Genomic DNA, 16,626 nt, shown 5'->3' on the forward strand with positions numbered 1-16,626 from the left:
TGGATTAGCATTAGGTCATTGTGGGAGTACTGTGAGCACTTGACAGATGGCCCTGGGTAGACTGTGGAATCTCGTCTTACAGATGGGGAGCTGAGGCCTCCGGGGGCTTCCCTTCACTTCCGAGGACAGGCGGTCAGCGGCCACACAGGGCAGAGTAGTAACTGTGCTTGTCTTCCCCTTCTTGGTGCTCTGTACTCCTCCTTCCGTGGCTGTAGTTCTGTGCGTTGCTTTGTACTTGAAGTTAAATGGATCTCAGAGAATAACTTGCTGGCATTGTGCAGACACGTTCTCGCCATGCCCCGCACTGGCCCTGTGCCGTAGGGCCTCCTGTTTTACAGCTGGAGACTCTGGGACTCAGAGAGGTCAGCTCTCTGTCCTTTCATCCCTCTCTCCCAGTCTCCCGTCTGCCTCTCTCTACTGCTCTGCCTTTCAAATAAATAGGTAAATCTTAAAAAAAAAATGACAACCTGGGGCCGGCACTGTGGCGCTGCAGGTGAAAGCCCTGGCCTGAAGCACCAGCATCCCATATGGGCATTGGTTCTACTCCCGGCTGCTCCACTTCTGATCCAGCTCTCTGCTGTGGCTTGGGAAAGCAGTAGAAAATGGCCTAAGTGCTTGGGCCCCTGCACCCATATGGGAGACCGGAAGAAGCTCCTGGCTTTGGATTGGTGGAGCTCCGGTTGTTGTGGTCATCTGGGGAGTGAACCATCGGATGGAAGACCTCTCTCTCTCTCTCTACCTCTCTCTATAACTCTGTCTTTCAAATAAATAAATCTTAAAAAAAAAAAAAAGATGACCTAAGTGGGTTTTTCCATTTTTTAATTTTAGTGCATCTATTGCATATTTTCATACTGTTCCATATACACACACATGCATATATGTATGTATAATGTATATAAAAACATCTCAGTGACCTAGAAGAAGAGCTTGACTGATCCTTTTTCTCCTTTTTTTTTTTTTTTTTTTGACAGGCAGAGTGGATAGTGAGAGAGAGAGACAGAGAGAAAGGTCTTCCTTTTTGCCGTTGGTTCACCCTCCAGTGGCCGCTGCGGCCGGCGCATCTCGCTGCTCCGAAGCCAGGAGCCAGGTGCTTCTCCTGGTCTCCCATGCGGGTGCAGGGCCCAAGGACTTGGGCCATCCTCCACTGCCTTCCCGGGCCATAGTAGAGAGCTGGCCTGGAAGAGGGGCAACCGGGATAGAATCCGGCACCCCAACCAGGACTAGAACCCGGTGTGCCGGCGCTGCAAGGCAGAGGATTAGCCTGTTAAGCCATGGCGCCGGCCTCTTTTTCTTTTTTTAAACATTTTAATTTATTTATTTGACAGGTAGAGTTATATACAGTGAGAGAGAGACAGAGAGAAAGGTTTTCCTTCTGTTGGTTCACTCCACAAATGGCCAACATGGCCGGAGCTATGCTGATCCGAAGCCAGGAGCCAGGTGCTTCTTCCTGGTCTCCCATGCAGGTGCAGGGGCCCAAGCACTTGGGCCATCCTCCACTGCCTTCCCGGGCTACAGCACAGAGCTGGACTGGAAAAGGAGCAACCGGGACTAGAACCTGGCACCCATATGGGATGCTGGCGCTGCAGGCGGAGGATTAACCTAGTCCGCCACTGTGCCGGCCCCCCTTTTTCTCCTTTGAAGAAGTGATTAGAAAATGTCTTGCTAGTCACCGCAGTGGGAAAAGATCAGGAGTTATTATCACTAAAACAACAGCCCATGACTTTTCTACAGCAATTCAAGAAAACCAGTGTTTTATAATGTCAGTGAAACAATTTTATTTTAGACATAGTCATTAAGCAATTTCTGAGATAATATCACTTAAGTCATTATATCACGACTGGTAATGTAGTTATGTCTAATATAGTATTTTGAATTCTTTTGCTTCCAGGCCACAGACAATTAAAAGGCCTTTGAATCCTATGGCTTCTGGTCAAGGTAGGTTGTTTATTTGCACTATTGTATTGATCAGCCAATGAACTTTGGCTGGAAGGAGGGGAAGGCAAGATAAATGCCAGGTGTGCTTGAAGTCACATAAGCCATGGTCTTGTTTCCAGGGAAGTTGTGCCTCACAGTGCAAAGATAGTTTTAAAATAGTTATACTTTAGTAGAGAGGGTTTTTTTCATGATGAAGTACACAATATTAGAATATTCTTGATGAAGATTCACTTATATATTTATTCTTATATTCATTTTTGTAGACACACTACTCTCTGTGTAGTTTTTCAGTTTCTAGTCATCTTCCAGATAAATAGATATCCAAAAGACTTCTCAGTTTTTTCCCTAAAACTTGAAATTGCTGCATATATTGGGAGTCTGATTTCAAATTCACATGTTTTTATATAACAGTAACATTTTTCATTTTCTGCTTATACTTGAGGTCTGGCCCAAATGCTGCCTTTTCCACTAAGCTTTCTTTCATTCTCCTAACCGGAAATAATCTCTGCCACCTCGCCTCATGCAGTGGTCATGGGCCATGTTTTGTTTCCCGCCTATGGCTTCTTCCACATGTAGTATTGTTTAATTACTATCTTTGTATCTGTTATCCTACCCTAGTACTTGGTCTCTATGGGCAGCCTTTATCTCTCTTTTTTTTTTTTTAAAGATTTATTTAAAGATTTATTTATTTATTTGAAAGAGTTACACACAGAGATAAGGAGAGGCAGAGAGATAGAGAGATCTTCTATCCGCTGGTTCACCCCCCAGATAGCTGCAATGGCTAGAGCTATGCCAATCCAAAGCCAGGAGCCAGGAGCTGCTTCCAGCCAGGACTGCTTCCAGGTCTCCCATGCAGGTGCAGGGGCCCAAGAACCTGGGCCATCTTCTACTGCTTTCCCAGGCCAAATCAGAGAGCTGGATTGGAAGTAGAGCAGCCACGATTCAAACAGGCACCCATATGGGATATCGGCACTGCAGGTGGTGGCTTTACCCACTATGCCACAGTGCTGGCCCCAGCCTTTCTCTCTTAATAACCAGTCTGATATGTAATACATGAAGTGGTGTGTTAGACAAACAGAGTAAATTACTCTTCTCCCTGGATGGGCCTGTCTCCAATAGTGAAAATTACGTGTTAATTCCAGAAACGACAAGTCACCATTTACTGTTGAGGTAGACACTGCGTAGGTACCAGATGGGTGCCGGTTCTAGTCCCAGCTGCTTCTCTTCCAATCCAGCTCTCTGCTATGGCCTGGGAAAGCAGTGGAGGATGGCCCAAGTCCTTGGGCCCTGCACCCACATGGGAGACCCGGAAGAAGCTCCTGGCTCCTGGCTTCGGATTGGTGCAGCTCCGGCCATTGTGGCCATCTGGGAGTGAACTAGCAGAAGGAAGACCTCTCTCTTTGTCTCTACCTCTCTAACTCTTTCAAATAAATAAAATAAATCTTAAAAAAAAAATTTAGAACTCACAAACCCTGCCCGTCCTCAGTAGGCAGAAGGGTTTGTGAATAAATTGTTTCAGTGTATGATTTCAGACTTTGTCCTTTGAAAATATACATCCCTGTTTGTGAATATGTGCTTACTGATAAAATCTTTGATGGGCTTTCAGAACACCTGTAAGGTTTTTATTCTTTAAAGTTCATTTAAAAGGGGATGATGTCATGTAGTCAATTAATATAAATTTCCTCTGGGAAAATGATGAGATTACACTAGTCCCTAATTGCTGGCACATTTGTCTTTCTTAGATTAGGAAAGAATATCTTTAAACCAAGCTTTTGGGTTTGTTCATAGTCAGATGTGGTGACTCAGTGGAAGCTGTTTGATTTAATATCAGATCAAATGCAAATTTATAGGCAAGAGGTGAACTCACATTATGACTTAGTAAATGAATTAACCACCCTCAGTTACCTTATAGATAAATGGGAACAATTTAAATGTTTATTATTAGGGAATGGGCCAAGTGACTTATGGTACAGTCAGACACACAGTAGAATATAGCAATAGGGAATTGTACTGCAAATCTGTATTCATTTAAAGCAAAAGTACATCCAGGAAAGAAAACAGGTATTAAAGCAACATGTATAGTTTTTAAAAAACACAATTAATATAATTTCTATATCTATAGAAATTTTATGTATCTATATATATCTATATCTAATATAATTTCTGTATCTATAGAAATTTCTATATCTATACACAAAGAAAAAGGACTTTTACCAAAGCACAAATGTTGTTTACTTTGGGCAGGAGGGGTAATGGATAGTTTTTAATTTTGTCTGTGTCTTTTTTATTTTTAAACATATTTGCTTTTAGAATATATTAATTTGATAAAAAAGGCATTCAAGAAAAGTGGGCAAAATGAAGAGAATTTTTCAATAGTCATTAGGCAGCTGCACACAGACTGGCGCCTTCTATGTAATTTGAAACTCACAAATAGTCTTTGAAAATATTCCTGACTCAGGGTAAAACTTAAATGTCAGTCTGGAGATTTCAAAGCAATAATGCAAATTTTTAACAGAAATTATATTGCAGCTTTAGGATGAATAAATGTGGGAAAGGCTCTGCCAGCTAAATAAGTCCTGAAATAGTTAGGAATCCTCTTGGTGACAGACTGGATTTTTCTCTCTCGTTGTCCACCTTCGCTGTCACGTGGGCTGAACTCCTCTGTGTGCCTCCTTGTGGAGACAGTGCCGTTAACTTGAGTGGCACTAATTGGTTAGCATCCCCATACGGAGCTGCTGTCCCAGGCGTCTTACCCTGGTGTTTCATTTGTATGGATAAATAGATGGACCAAAACTAACCATTACGAAAAACCTGTTTTTATCAAAGTGTAGCATTATAAAATGGGCAGCTGGAAGGAGTTTATACTAATAAGCATTGTTGTTTTGCTTTTCAGGAAATAGTAAAGGTAAGTGGAACTTCTGTATCATTATGTTACATACATGAATTTGCTTATACATTCACGCATTCATTATGGCCAAGTTTATTTTCTCTTCCCACCTTTGAGACTCAGAAGAACTTCATTTTTATCTCTTGACCTGGAATTCTGGAAGTGAAGGCGTGGGCTGAGGGAGGATAGCTGGGGCTGAGGGTGGGCGTTACAGAGAGCTGCTTTGGCCTCATGCCTCATGCCTTTCCCACTCAGTGTGGCCGCTGGGCTCATCCTGCCACCCCAGGCAAGGAAAACAGCTTCCCGGCTCCGTTCCTGGTTGAATTCCAGGTCGACTAAGTATCACACAGGAAGGGTTGGGGCATGATCAGAGTGCCGAGTCCAGAGCTGGTAACTCCTGGGTGTTGCTAGCATTGGCAAGTCTAAGTTAACAGTAGTGCGAAAAATGTCAGCATTTTCTAGGTTTACCTAGCCTTTTTTGAGAATCTTCTTGCTTCAAGGATAAGATTAAAATGACTTTAGTTATTCTTGAGACCATGTGGGTAACAATGGGAGTAGCCTTAGTTCATCCATAAAAAACTGCTGTCCTGTGCGGTCTGCACTTTGCTTTTCCTCACAATCCTCCATCTTCTGAAAATGGTAATAATTATTAAAAGATTTACATATTTATTTGAAAGGCAGAGTGACAGAGAGAGACAGAGAGAGATCCTCAGTCTATAGGTTCCCTCTGCAAATGGCTGCAACAGGCAGGTCTGGGCCAGTCCAAAGTGAGGAGGCAGTAGCTGCATCCAGGTCTCCTATGTGGGTAGCAGGGGCCCAAGCACTGGGGCCATCTTGAGCTGCTTTTCCAGTCACGTTAGCAAGGAGCTGGATAGAAAATGGAGTACCTGCGACTCGAACTGGCACTCAGATATGGAATGCCAGTGTCACACGGGGCAGCTTATCCTGTGCATGGTGTGGGACCCCTCTGTTATTTTTATGAATTTCTTTTTTATGATGTCTGAGTAACAGAATATTGGAGTCTGTTAAGATTGTTATCTTATTGGTGTACTTTATATTACAGTAATTGTAGTAGGTAAATGCTGAAATCAGCACTGTATGGTTTGGGGCTGGCGCCATGGTGCAGTAGGTTAATCCTCTGCCTGTGGTGCCAGCATCCCATATGGACCCCAGTTCGAGTCCCAGCTGCTCCTCTTCCAATCCAGCTCTCTGCTATGGCCTGAGAAAGCCATAGAAGATGCCCCAAGTGCTTGGGCCCCTGCAACTACATGGGATAGTGGGAAGAATCACCTGGCTCCTGGCTTTGGATCGGCACAGCTCTGGCCATTGCAGCCATTTGGAAAGTAAAGCAACGGAAGGAAGACCTTTCTCTCTGTCTCTCCCTCTCACTGTCTGTAATTCTACCTCTTAAATAAATAAATAAAATCTTTAAAAAAAAAAAAAAAGAACTGTATTGTTTGAAGACACATTGTTTAGCAGTAAGATTTTTTTTTTAATTGATTTTATTTATTTGAAAGGCAAAATGACAGAGAAGGACAGACCTTTCATCTGCTGGTTTACTCCCCAGATGGCCATAACATCCAAGGGTGGGCCTGGCCAAAGCCACAAGTCTGTAACTCCATCCAGGTCTCCCATGTGGGTGCAGGGGCCCAAGCACTTGAGCCGTCCTCCACTGCTTTCCCAGGCCATTAACATGGAGCTGGATCAGAAGTGGGGCAGCTGGAACTCGAATCTATATATACTCTGATATGTAGGTAATAGCATAATTCATTAAGCCACAACCCAGCCCCAGTAACGTTATTTTTCCAAAGATGCCTCATATTAGTTACTGGCAGAGGCAGTCTCTTAACTTCTAGTTGTGAGTAACCTTATTCCATCTGGGGCACTGACCTAGTTCTCTGCTGTAGCTGCATGAGAGGAGGCTGTCTTGTTTCATTGTCTTCTGAGGACGGCAGCCGGGCTCTTGTCAGCGGAGAGGTCGGGAGCCTCGGCAGCATCCTTAGAGGACCAGTCTGCTTTGTATGTGTTGATTCTGGCCAGGTAGCAAAGGGTTATTCCTGACAGCTGTCATATTGGCTGAGTATTTGATGAGACCACAATCAGATCAAGGAGAGAATAGCTACTTGAGGATTATCAAACTGAACCGAAGCTTTCATTGTCAGGCTGTTCCAAGCAGTGTGATCTCCCAGTGCCCCAATTCATGGTCAATACATTGAAAAATCCTACATTTTTTTTTAAATAAGGAAAGAAGTCACTTGGAATTCTACCTCCCCCAAATAATTAATGTTGATAACTGTGTGCTAGCCGCTCTAAACAGTTAAATATGATTTTATTCAGTCCTTTCAGTAATCTGAGGAGTTAAGCATTGTTTTTATCCTCATGCTAAGATGAGGAAAATGAGTCCCAGAGAAAGTCGGCATTTCACCAGAACCTTATGACTGAGGCGCTCAGTGCACAGTTGTTTATGTTCACATCAGGCAGTTTTGTTCCAGGGACTGTTTTTTTTTTTTTTTTAAAGGTTATTTATTTGAGAGGTAGAATTACAGAGAGAGAAAGGGACAGAGAGAGAGGTCTTCCATCGCTGGTTCTCTCTCCAGATGGTACAACGGCTGAGCTGGGCTCGATCCAAGCCAGGAGTCTGGAACTCCTTCCAGGTCTCCCACGTGGGTGCAGGGACCCAAGCACTTAGGCCATCTTCTGCTGCTTTCTCAGGCCATAGCAGAGAGCTGGATAGGAAGTGGAGCAGCCAGGACTTGAACTGGTGCTATGCCACAGCACCAGTCCCTATGGCCTGTGCTGTTGGTTACCATGTCACACTGCTTGTCTGCAAATGTTTTGATGCCTATTTCTGTCTACCTGTCTATCTAATTTTGTCTAGAGCTTTTCAGCATTATTATCCTATTTTCATCTTTACTAATTCGATAGGGAAAGGGCTATCTCTTCAGTCCTGACTTGCATTTTATAAGCAAGACTGAACAGTTTTTGTCTGTTATTACTGTATTTTTTCCTTGTGAGTTTTTCTCTGTTCATGCTAATTGCTCTATTTTAATGGGTACTTTAAAATTTTAATTTGGTTTATAAGCTTTTTATATTTTTAGGGTTTTGTCCCTTTGTCACGTCTGCCTCTTGTCCAGCCCTGGCTCCTGTGGCATTTGAGGAATGAACCAGCAGATGAGAGCGCCCTCTCTCTTTCTCGCTCTCTGCTCTTTGTGTCTCTTGGCCTCACAAATACATAAATAAAATTTAAAGCAGAAAACCAAAACGAGTTTATTTAGAAAATTGTGAAGCTGGGGCTGCCTAAGGCCATGCTTAAGCCTGAGCAGTAGAGTGGGTCACAACTGTCCACACCAACCACGTCTGCTTCCTTTGGGAAAGCTGCGCATGAGACCTGGGCCTTTAGGTTAGGCAGCCTGGAAACCATCGTTTGTCACAAATTCGCTGTAATACATTAAAACTTTTGAAAAACTTTTTGCATTGTTACAACCTTGTGACTTAATTTTCTTTCAATTTCAGAGAATACTTTTTACAGTTGGCTAGAAGGTAACTGGAAATTTTTAAACACATTTATATGGTGATTTTTTTTCAATTTAAAGATACTTGAAATTAATTTTATATTGAAATATTCACACGGAATTTTATTTCCCAATCACTGCCTTTTTTTAGGCCTGTGTGTAGAAAAAAGAGCATTCTACAGACTTATATCTGGGCTACATGCAAGCATTAACGTGCATTTGAGTGCAAGGTATCTTCTACAAGGTATGCACTGTTCACTTTTTTCATTTTATTCTATGCATTTTCATGTAATCTTAGCATGTTCTTGGAACCGAGGTGCATTGGGAAAGATCACCCTGAGCGAGTGTTAGGCAGTGAACACGCAGTGATGAGAGTGGGCACCCGAGGTCCGGCTGCATGAATAGTTCGGCACGTTCTCAGCTGCCTCCACCCTCTTATAAAACACTGCTCAAAGCTGTACACGTCGTCACTTTGGGAATTTTCTGTTCTTTCGTTGTGGGCATTAACGTAACTCATAGGAGCACAGCATGCTACCTGTCAGCTGGTGTTCTTGCAGAACCCGTGTCTCCGGGTCAGCCGCAGGCCTGGAGCTCTGCTGGGGGAGGCATTTCCTGCTCTCTGCAGCACGGTCAGACCAGGGCTGATCCCCATCAGGAACGTTTCTTCTGGAGTTACTGTCTCCTTGTCTCAGACACAGAACACAGGAACTCCGATCTCCGCCAGCATTTCAACTCAGTGATTTCAGACACTCAGTTTTAAATTGTGTATTTAGGTTTTATGAATGTTGATGTTCAGGAATTTGATTTTTAGGAAAACCTGCTTTCTCAGTAAAATAATTTGTTTTACTTTAGGGCTGTGTTCTAGAAGGTAAAGCAATTAGAACTATTTAAGGCTATGTGATGAAAATAATTTTTATAGTTTTAAAATAACACATGAATGTAACCTCTACAGACATAAGTAACCCAATGTAATTAAAATGACAATTAATTTTAAAGTTGAGTTTTTAAAATTTAATTCTTTTTTCCTCCCAGATACCTGGTTGGAAAAGAAATGGGGACACAACATTACAGAATTTCAGCAGCGATTTGATGGGGTTTTGACCAAGGGAGAAGGCCCGAGAAGGCTGAAGAACCTGTATTTTCTCTACTTGATAGAACTAAGGGCTCTGTCTAAAGTGCTGCCTTTCTTCGAGCGCCCGGATTTTCAACTTTTCACCGGAAATAAAATTCAGGATGCAGAAAACAAAAAATTACTTCTGGAAATCCTTCATGAAATCAAGTAAATTACCAGATGTAACAACTTACTAGATTCTGAAATAGTTATTTAGAGAAGAGAGCTAGTTAGAAAATAATTAAAAGCCCATTTTTGCTCCGAGGTCTTTTAGAATGGAAGTTTGTGTTTTGACCCCAGGTACTAAAAGGCACACAGCTTTTTTTTTTTTTTTTTTTTTTTTTGACAGGCAGAGTGGATAGAGAGAGAGACAGAGAGAAAGGTCTTCCTTTTCCGTTGGTTCACTCCCCTAATGGCCGCTACGGCCGGCGTGCTGCGCCGATCCAAAGCCAGGAGCCTGGTGCTTCTTCCTGGTCTCCCATGCAGGTGCAGGGCCCAAGGACTTGGGCCATCCTCCACTGCCTTCCCGGGCCATAGCGGAGAGCTGGCCTGGAAGAGGAGCAACCGGGACAGAATCTTGCGCCCCAACCGGGACTAGAACCTGATGTGCCGGCGCCGCAAGGCGAAGGATTAGCCTTCTGAGCCACTGTGCTGGCCACAGCTTTGGTTTTAAGAGCCAATACTTTATTATTTTATACATGCATGGTTCTCATGGAACGCAGGATACCTAAGAAAGTTTGTGCAAAGTGCACATTCCAGCTCATTTTCCGTTAGTTTTTGAAGTACCCTCTTAACTGTATTGTACAGTTAGCATTTATAATGAAGGATAAGGATTGTTTTGGGGCATTGGAGTGTTGATTTTATTATATTTCAGGAACCACTCTATTATCTATTCTAATAATTTAATACATGAAAGTACTGAATTAGCAGCACTTTTAATATTTGTGATACAAGAAAATGAGAATTCTGTTTTCAAATGCAGGTCATTTCCTTTGCATTTTGATGAGAATTCCTTTTTTGCTGGGGATAAAAAAGAAGCTCACAAACTAAAGGTAAGTGTTTTATACTTGAGCCTAACCGCAAGGCACAGAGTTGTGAACACCACCACAGGTGTGAATATGAAGCTGTGTGTAGAGTGCTGGTTACCAGGGCTGGGGTCGGGGCCTGGTGCTCATAGGGTGCCGAGTTTCAGCTGAGAGCAGGAATGAGCCTTAGAGATCTGCTGCCCAGAGTGGTGACTGTAAGAAGTCATCACATGGGGCTGGCACTATGGTGCAGTGGGTTAAACCACTGCCTGTGACCCCAGCATCCCATATGGGTGCTGGTTCGAGTCCTGGCTGCTCTACTTTCTATGCAGCTCTCTCCTAATGCGCCTGGGAAAGCAGTGGAAGATGATCCCTGCACCCACATGGGAGACCCTGAGGAAGCTCCTCCCTGGCTCCTGGCTTCGGCCTGGCCTAGCCGCAGCCATTGCAGCCATTGCAGCCATTGCAGCCATATGGGGAGTGAATCACAGGATGGAAGATCTCTCTCAATCTCTCCTTCTTTCTCTAACACTGCCTTTCAAATAAGTGAAATGTTAAAAAAGAAATCCTCATGCATCGGATATTTCAAAATTGCTGAATGAGTAGTTTTTTTTTTTTTTTTTTTTTGGACAGGCAGAGTGGATAGAGAGAGACAGACAGAGAGAAAGGTCTTCCTTTTCCGTTGGTTCACCCTCCAATGGCTGCTGCGGCCGGCGCATCTCGCTGATCCAAAGCCAGGAGCCAGGTGCTTCTCCTGGTCTCCCATGCAGGTGCAGGGCCCAAGCACTTGGGCCATCCTCCACTGCCTTCCCAGGCCATAGCAGAGAGCTGGCCTGGAAGAGGGGCAACTGGGACAGAATCCGGCGCCCTGAACCGGGACTAGAACCCAGTGTGCTGGCGCCGCAAGGCGGAGGATTAGCCTGTTAAGCCACGGTGCAGGCCAGAATGAGTAGGTTTTAAATGTTTTCACCACAAACCAATAAGTACATAAGGTAATGGGTTTCTCAATGAGCCTGATTGGACCTTCTGCCTTTTATTTTGTTTCTTTTTTTTAAAGATTTATTTATTTATTTGAAAGTCAAAGTTACATAGAGAAGGAGAGGCAGAGAGAGAGAGAGAGAGAGGTCTTCCATCTGCTGGTTCACTCCCCAAATGGCCGCAATGGCTGGAGCTGCACTCATCTGAGGCCAGGAGCCAGGAGCTTCCTCCAGGTCTCCCATGCAGGTTCAGGGGCCCAAGGACTTGGGCCATCTTCTACTGCTTTCCCAGGCCATAGCAGAGAGCTGGATCGGAAGTGGAACAGCTAGGTCCTGAACCAGCGCCTATATGGGATCCTGGCGCCTCAGGCCAGGACTTTACCGTCTACGCCACAGCACCGGCCCTGCTTTAAACATATATCAAAACATCACATTGCATACCATCAGCAAATATAATTGTTATTTTTCAATTAAAATGAATAAAACTGTATGTGTAGCAGTCACTCTTGATATAGATCCTGAAATTAAAAGCAAAATGAGAATCATTCTTTTCCTCAAAAAAACCACAGTCAAAAGGCAGGTCTGTTAAGATGCTATTTGCGCTGTGTGTGACAGAACTGATGGGCACTTCAGATGGCTCTCACAGATAATTAACAGAGGCGCTAAACTAGGGGGGCGGGCTCTAGGGCATGAGTGACCGCAGAGTCTGTCTTTTGCTAAAGAGGATTCTGGAAGTGACATGGGTCTTTAGGGGCCCAAGGTACAGTGTGGTGCTTTGTCATTCCTGTGATTGCCTGGGAATCAAAGGCAAGGAGGAATGCCAGCCTATGGTCCTGGAGAGAACAGACCTGGAAGCCCTAAGGTGGGGTCTGCTCATCGCCTTGTCTCTTCATTAAGGGGGAGGCTGTGGACGACACCATCTGGGAGCGTATACGTTGGTCTCCACACCATGTCAGTGTGAGGTATTACCAGGAAGATTTAGAAAACACTTTTGCCATGAGTAGGAGACAGCTCCTCCCTTGAGGGATCTCCAGTGTCTGGGGGAGTCAGGGAAGATGACGTCACTCTTCTCTGTGCCATAGCCATTGGACAGTGAAGGCAGGTGGCCTCAGGATCAGCAGGCTATAACAGTCCTCCTGCGTTTGCTATGCTTTCTTTCCACAATGAGACAATTTGATTTTATGCAACTTGTAAACAAATTTTTTAAAAAAATTATTTATTTTCATTTTGTTTAAGAGAGAGAGACAAAGAGCTTCCATCCACTGGTTCCATCTTCAAAGGCTGTAGCAGCTTGGGCGAGACCAGGCTAAAGCCAGGAGCGGGGAGCTCACTCTGGGACTCCCTTGTGGGTGGTAGGGCCAGGTACTTGAGCCATCACCTGCTGCTCCCCGGGTGTGCATTAACAGGAAGCTGGAGTTGGAAGCAGAGCTGGGACTTTGAACCCAGATGCTCTGAACCCAGGTGTCCCCAGCTGCTGTTTCTTGTGTTTGGTTTTTGCTGTTAGAGAATAGTTATTTTTGACCTCCCATCTACCTCCTACTTAAAGCATTCTTGCTACAAAAACATACCACAGTGCTTATATAAGCTCCGAACAACTTCCAGGAACTTGGAAATGAGGGGGAGGATGTTTCAATCAGACTTCTTTTTCCTACTATTTTCAGTATGTTTCTTATTTTTAGTTCCCCCGCTGGTTTATTGGAGAGTGTTTTGGCGTAGGCTCTTTTTAGATCGTGCAAATTAGAAATATTTCTTACAGTGTTTTAATTTGATCAAAACTCTGAAATACTCAGCTTTGAAATTTTTATTTAGAGACTTCTTATTTAACAGCAGATTTTTCTGAGTCTTTTATAGGAAAGAAGTGAAAAACAAGAAAGCATGTTAATAATAGAGTTTTTTAAAAATAATTTCTGGTAAACACCATGGATTTGAAAAGCCATAAATTCATTTAAAAAAGCTTACATTGTGTTCTTTGGACTCTATCATTGTATAGTTAGAAATAGAAAACCAACAATTCAGGGGTGGGGAACCTTTTTCTGCCAAGGGCCATTTGGATATTGATGACATCATTTGTGGACCATACAAAATGGTCAACTGAAAAATTAGCCTGATGTAGATGTATTGAATTTTGAGTGCCCCCTGCAGTTGCCTTGGCAGGGCCAGAGCAAATGATTTCACGGGCCTTACATGACCTAGGGGCCAGATGTTCCCCGCCTCTGATACATGAAAAATAATTAGTTAGGGTTCAATTCAAAATATGAAAGCTTATAAAACATTTGAGAATTTGGGCAAGACTTAATCGGTTTCACTGACTATAAATCACAGCATATCCGCACAGCATGTCTGAGCATTCTGCCGCCTGACTGCAGCTTAAAGTGAAGACACAAAGCTGTCTGCCTAAACAAGGAGAATTTGTACAAGATTTAGGTTCTGGTTATTTTCAGGATCAAATTTTTCTGGCCTGAGACAATTTTGGGATATACTCAGGTTACTGGACATGGTTATTTATGGAAGTCACAGGGATTATTTTCCTGTTCTAATTTCTAGCCTGTTAATTTGGTGCTAGCATATTAAGTTCACTTATGCAGAAAATCCATGCTATTTTCTATGCTTGGTTTTAATTTTATGATGTTTATATGGCCATTGTAAACACCACCCTTGCTCACTGTGCATGCCATGTGAATACTTAGTCAAGAGCTGCCACATTCAAGCATTTGAATAAACATGGATTCAAATACAGAATTTGGACAGTATCTATACAAGCAAATATCTTGTACAGAAGCTCTACAATTTTTTTAAGATTTATTTTTTAATTTTTATTTCAAAGGCAGAGTAACAGAGAGAGGAGGAGAAAGAGATAGAGCGCGCTTCCATATGCTGGTTCACTCCCCAAATGGCTACAATGGTTGGGACTGGGCCAGGCCAAAGCCGGGAGCCCAGAGCTTCCTCCAGATCTCCCAGCTGGGTGAAGAGCCCAAGTACTTGGGCCCTCTTCCTCTGTTTTCCCAGACCGTTAGGGAGCTAGATTGGAAGTGGAGTAGCTAGGACTTGAACCTGCACCCATATAGGATTCTGGCATTGCAGGCTGTGGCTTTAGCCACCAAGCCACAATCCTAGCCCCTGTATACTACTTTTTGATGAGCTGGTTGCATGTTACTTTATTATATTTAAACAATATAATACACTGTTTATGAATATATACATAGATATTTAAAAATATAGAAACGAAAAGGGAAAAATAAACACCAAATTCAACATAGCGATAGAGGGTGGGATTTAACACTTTGAGAAGATAAATAGGGGACTGTAATTGTAATTGATGTTCCCTATTTTGCGTGTGTGTGTGTGTGTGTGTGTATATATATATATATATATATATATATAGGTATTTTTTCAAAGATCTATTTAAGTATTTGAAAGGCAGAGGGACAGAGAGAGAGACACACAAAAAAGGAGATCTTTGATCGTTGATTCACTCCCCAGATGACAACAGCCAGGGGTGGGCCAAATCGAAGCCAGGGGTCAGGATCTGCATCCGCATCTGCTGCGTGGGTGTCAGGGACCCAGGCACTTACGCTGGAGCCGTCTTCTGCTACCTTGCCACACACGTTCTAAGCCAGGAAGCTGGCATAGAAGCAGAGGAGCCAGGACGTGTGCTGGCACTCTGATACAAGATGTTGGCCTCCCAGGCAGCGGCTTAACTCACTGTGCCTCAACACCTGCCTCATATTTTGTATATTTTATATGTAAATAATAATGTTAATACCAGAAAGTAAGTTTGCAGCTGAACTGTCATGAAACTGGTGTTTCTTCCCTCTCCGTCCCTTTCCTGCCTTTTTGTGGTAAACAGTGTGCTCAAGTCCTGGCCTCCCGTCACCTGTCACCGACACATGGTTAATCATCACATGCAGCAGGCCTCCACAATTAAGCTACCTGTGTGTATTTCTAAAAAATGTCTTTATTTGAAAGAGAGAGAGAGAAAATGTGAGAAAATGCCCATCGGTTGATTCACTCCCCAGATGCCTGCAGTGGTAGGGAGAGGAGTGGTGCCAGACTGGAGCCAGAAACAAAAATGCATGTTTCCCATCTGGGTCGAAAGAATCCAGCAACTTGGCCATCGCCATGGCGGCCTCGACTTCACATTAGCAGTGTGCTGGAGTCAGGAGCTTTTGCTGGGAAGTGAACTCAGGCACACTGATGCGGGATCTTAATCCCTAGGTGAAGTAAATACCCATGCTCCCTACCTTTGTACATTTTTCAGATGGTTTAGCTTTGCAGTGAGGCAGGCCTATGTTCTTTGTTTGCTGTTTACTAGACATTGAAACTTCGGCAAGTTACCTAACCTTTTTGAATCCTGTATTTTTAATTTGTTCGATGTTTATTATAATCATGCATATTTCTGGATTTGCAGTGTAGATTGAGATTGTGTAAAGGGTCCCATATGCGGGAGGCGCTGGTGACAGCTCGCTCTCTCTCCTGGTTTTGGACCCCATAGTACCTTGCACAGCATGAAGCATGTGGAAAGGACTGAAGAGAGAACACTGGTTGACTAAATACTTCATCTTAATAAAATTCTGTTAAATTGTTTTTAGGAGGACTTTCGACTACATTTTAGAAATATCTCAAGAATCATGGATTGCGTTGGTTGTTTTAAATGTCGACTCTGGGGAAAGCTTCAGGTAAGCAAACCTAGCTCAGTCTCATGTCCTCTTTTATCCTTTGCCTGAAGAATTTTCTTATTTTTCCTTTTTTTTATTTCTCTTATAGACTCAGGGTTTGGGTACTGCTCTGAAGATCCTGTTTTCCGAAAAATTGATAGCAAATATGCCAGAAAGTGGATCCAGTTATGAATTCCAGCTAACCAGACAAGAAATAGTATCATTATTTAATGCATTTGGAAGGTACGTTTGAATGTACTAAAATTGATTTTGCTAGTCAGGGGAGTCTAATGTAGCACATATACTCTCTGGGGAAACTGGGTAAGGAGTATCTTCACTGAAATTATTTCATTCCAGAGTCTTGTGATCTGATAAAATGCTTCAGGTGTGTAGACATACACTGTCATTTGCTGATATTCTTTATTTTCATTTATTGACTTTTATAATTATTGGTTTAATTATATTTCAGTAGTCATCTTACTGAGTTTGTACATTTATGCAGATTTAAAATATGTATTTCAATA

General features: G+C 43.0%; 1 protein-coding gene across 3 annotated transcripts in view; it reads left to right on the top strand.

The window, feature by feature from the left end:
• ERO1A (endoplasmic reticulum oxidoreductase 1 alpha) overlaps positions 1-16,626 on the top strand; it is a 52,174-nt gene that overhangs the window by 34,876 nt on the left and 672 nt on the right. The window contains exons 8-15 of one of the 3 annotated variants that reach the window (XM_062205127.1): positions 1,889-1,935; positions 4,829-4,840; positions 8,336-8,362; positions 8,486-8,578; positions 9,367-9,613; positions 10,428-10,497; positions 16,037-16,123; positions 16,212-16,345. In XM_062205127.1, the coding sequence (XP_062061111.1) occupies positions 1,889-1,935; positions 4,829-4,840; positions 8,336-8,362; positions 8,486-8,578; positions 9,367-9,613; positions 10,428-10,497; positions 16,037-16,123; positions 16,212-16,345 (717 nt within the window). The remainder of the gene's footprint in view (positions 1-1,888; positions 1,936-4,828; positions 4,841-8,335; positions 8,363-8,485; positions 8,579-9,366; positions 9,614-10,427; positions 10,498-16,036; positions 16,124-16,211; positions 16,346-16,626) is intronic. The other 2 variants (XM_062205128.1, XM_062205129.1) reach the window with 2 other exon arrangements.

The sequence above is a fragment of the Lepus europaeus genome, chromosome 11 (assembly GCF_033115175.1).
Source record: "Lepus europaeus isolate LE1 chromosome 11, mLepTim1.pri, whole genome shotgun sequence".
Taxonomy (NCBI): Eukaryota; Metazoa; Chordata; class Mammalia; order Lagomorpha; family Leporidae; genus Lepus; species Lepus europaeus.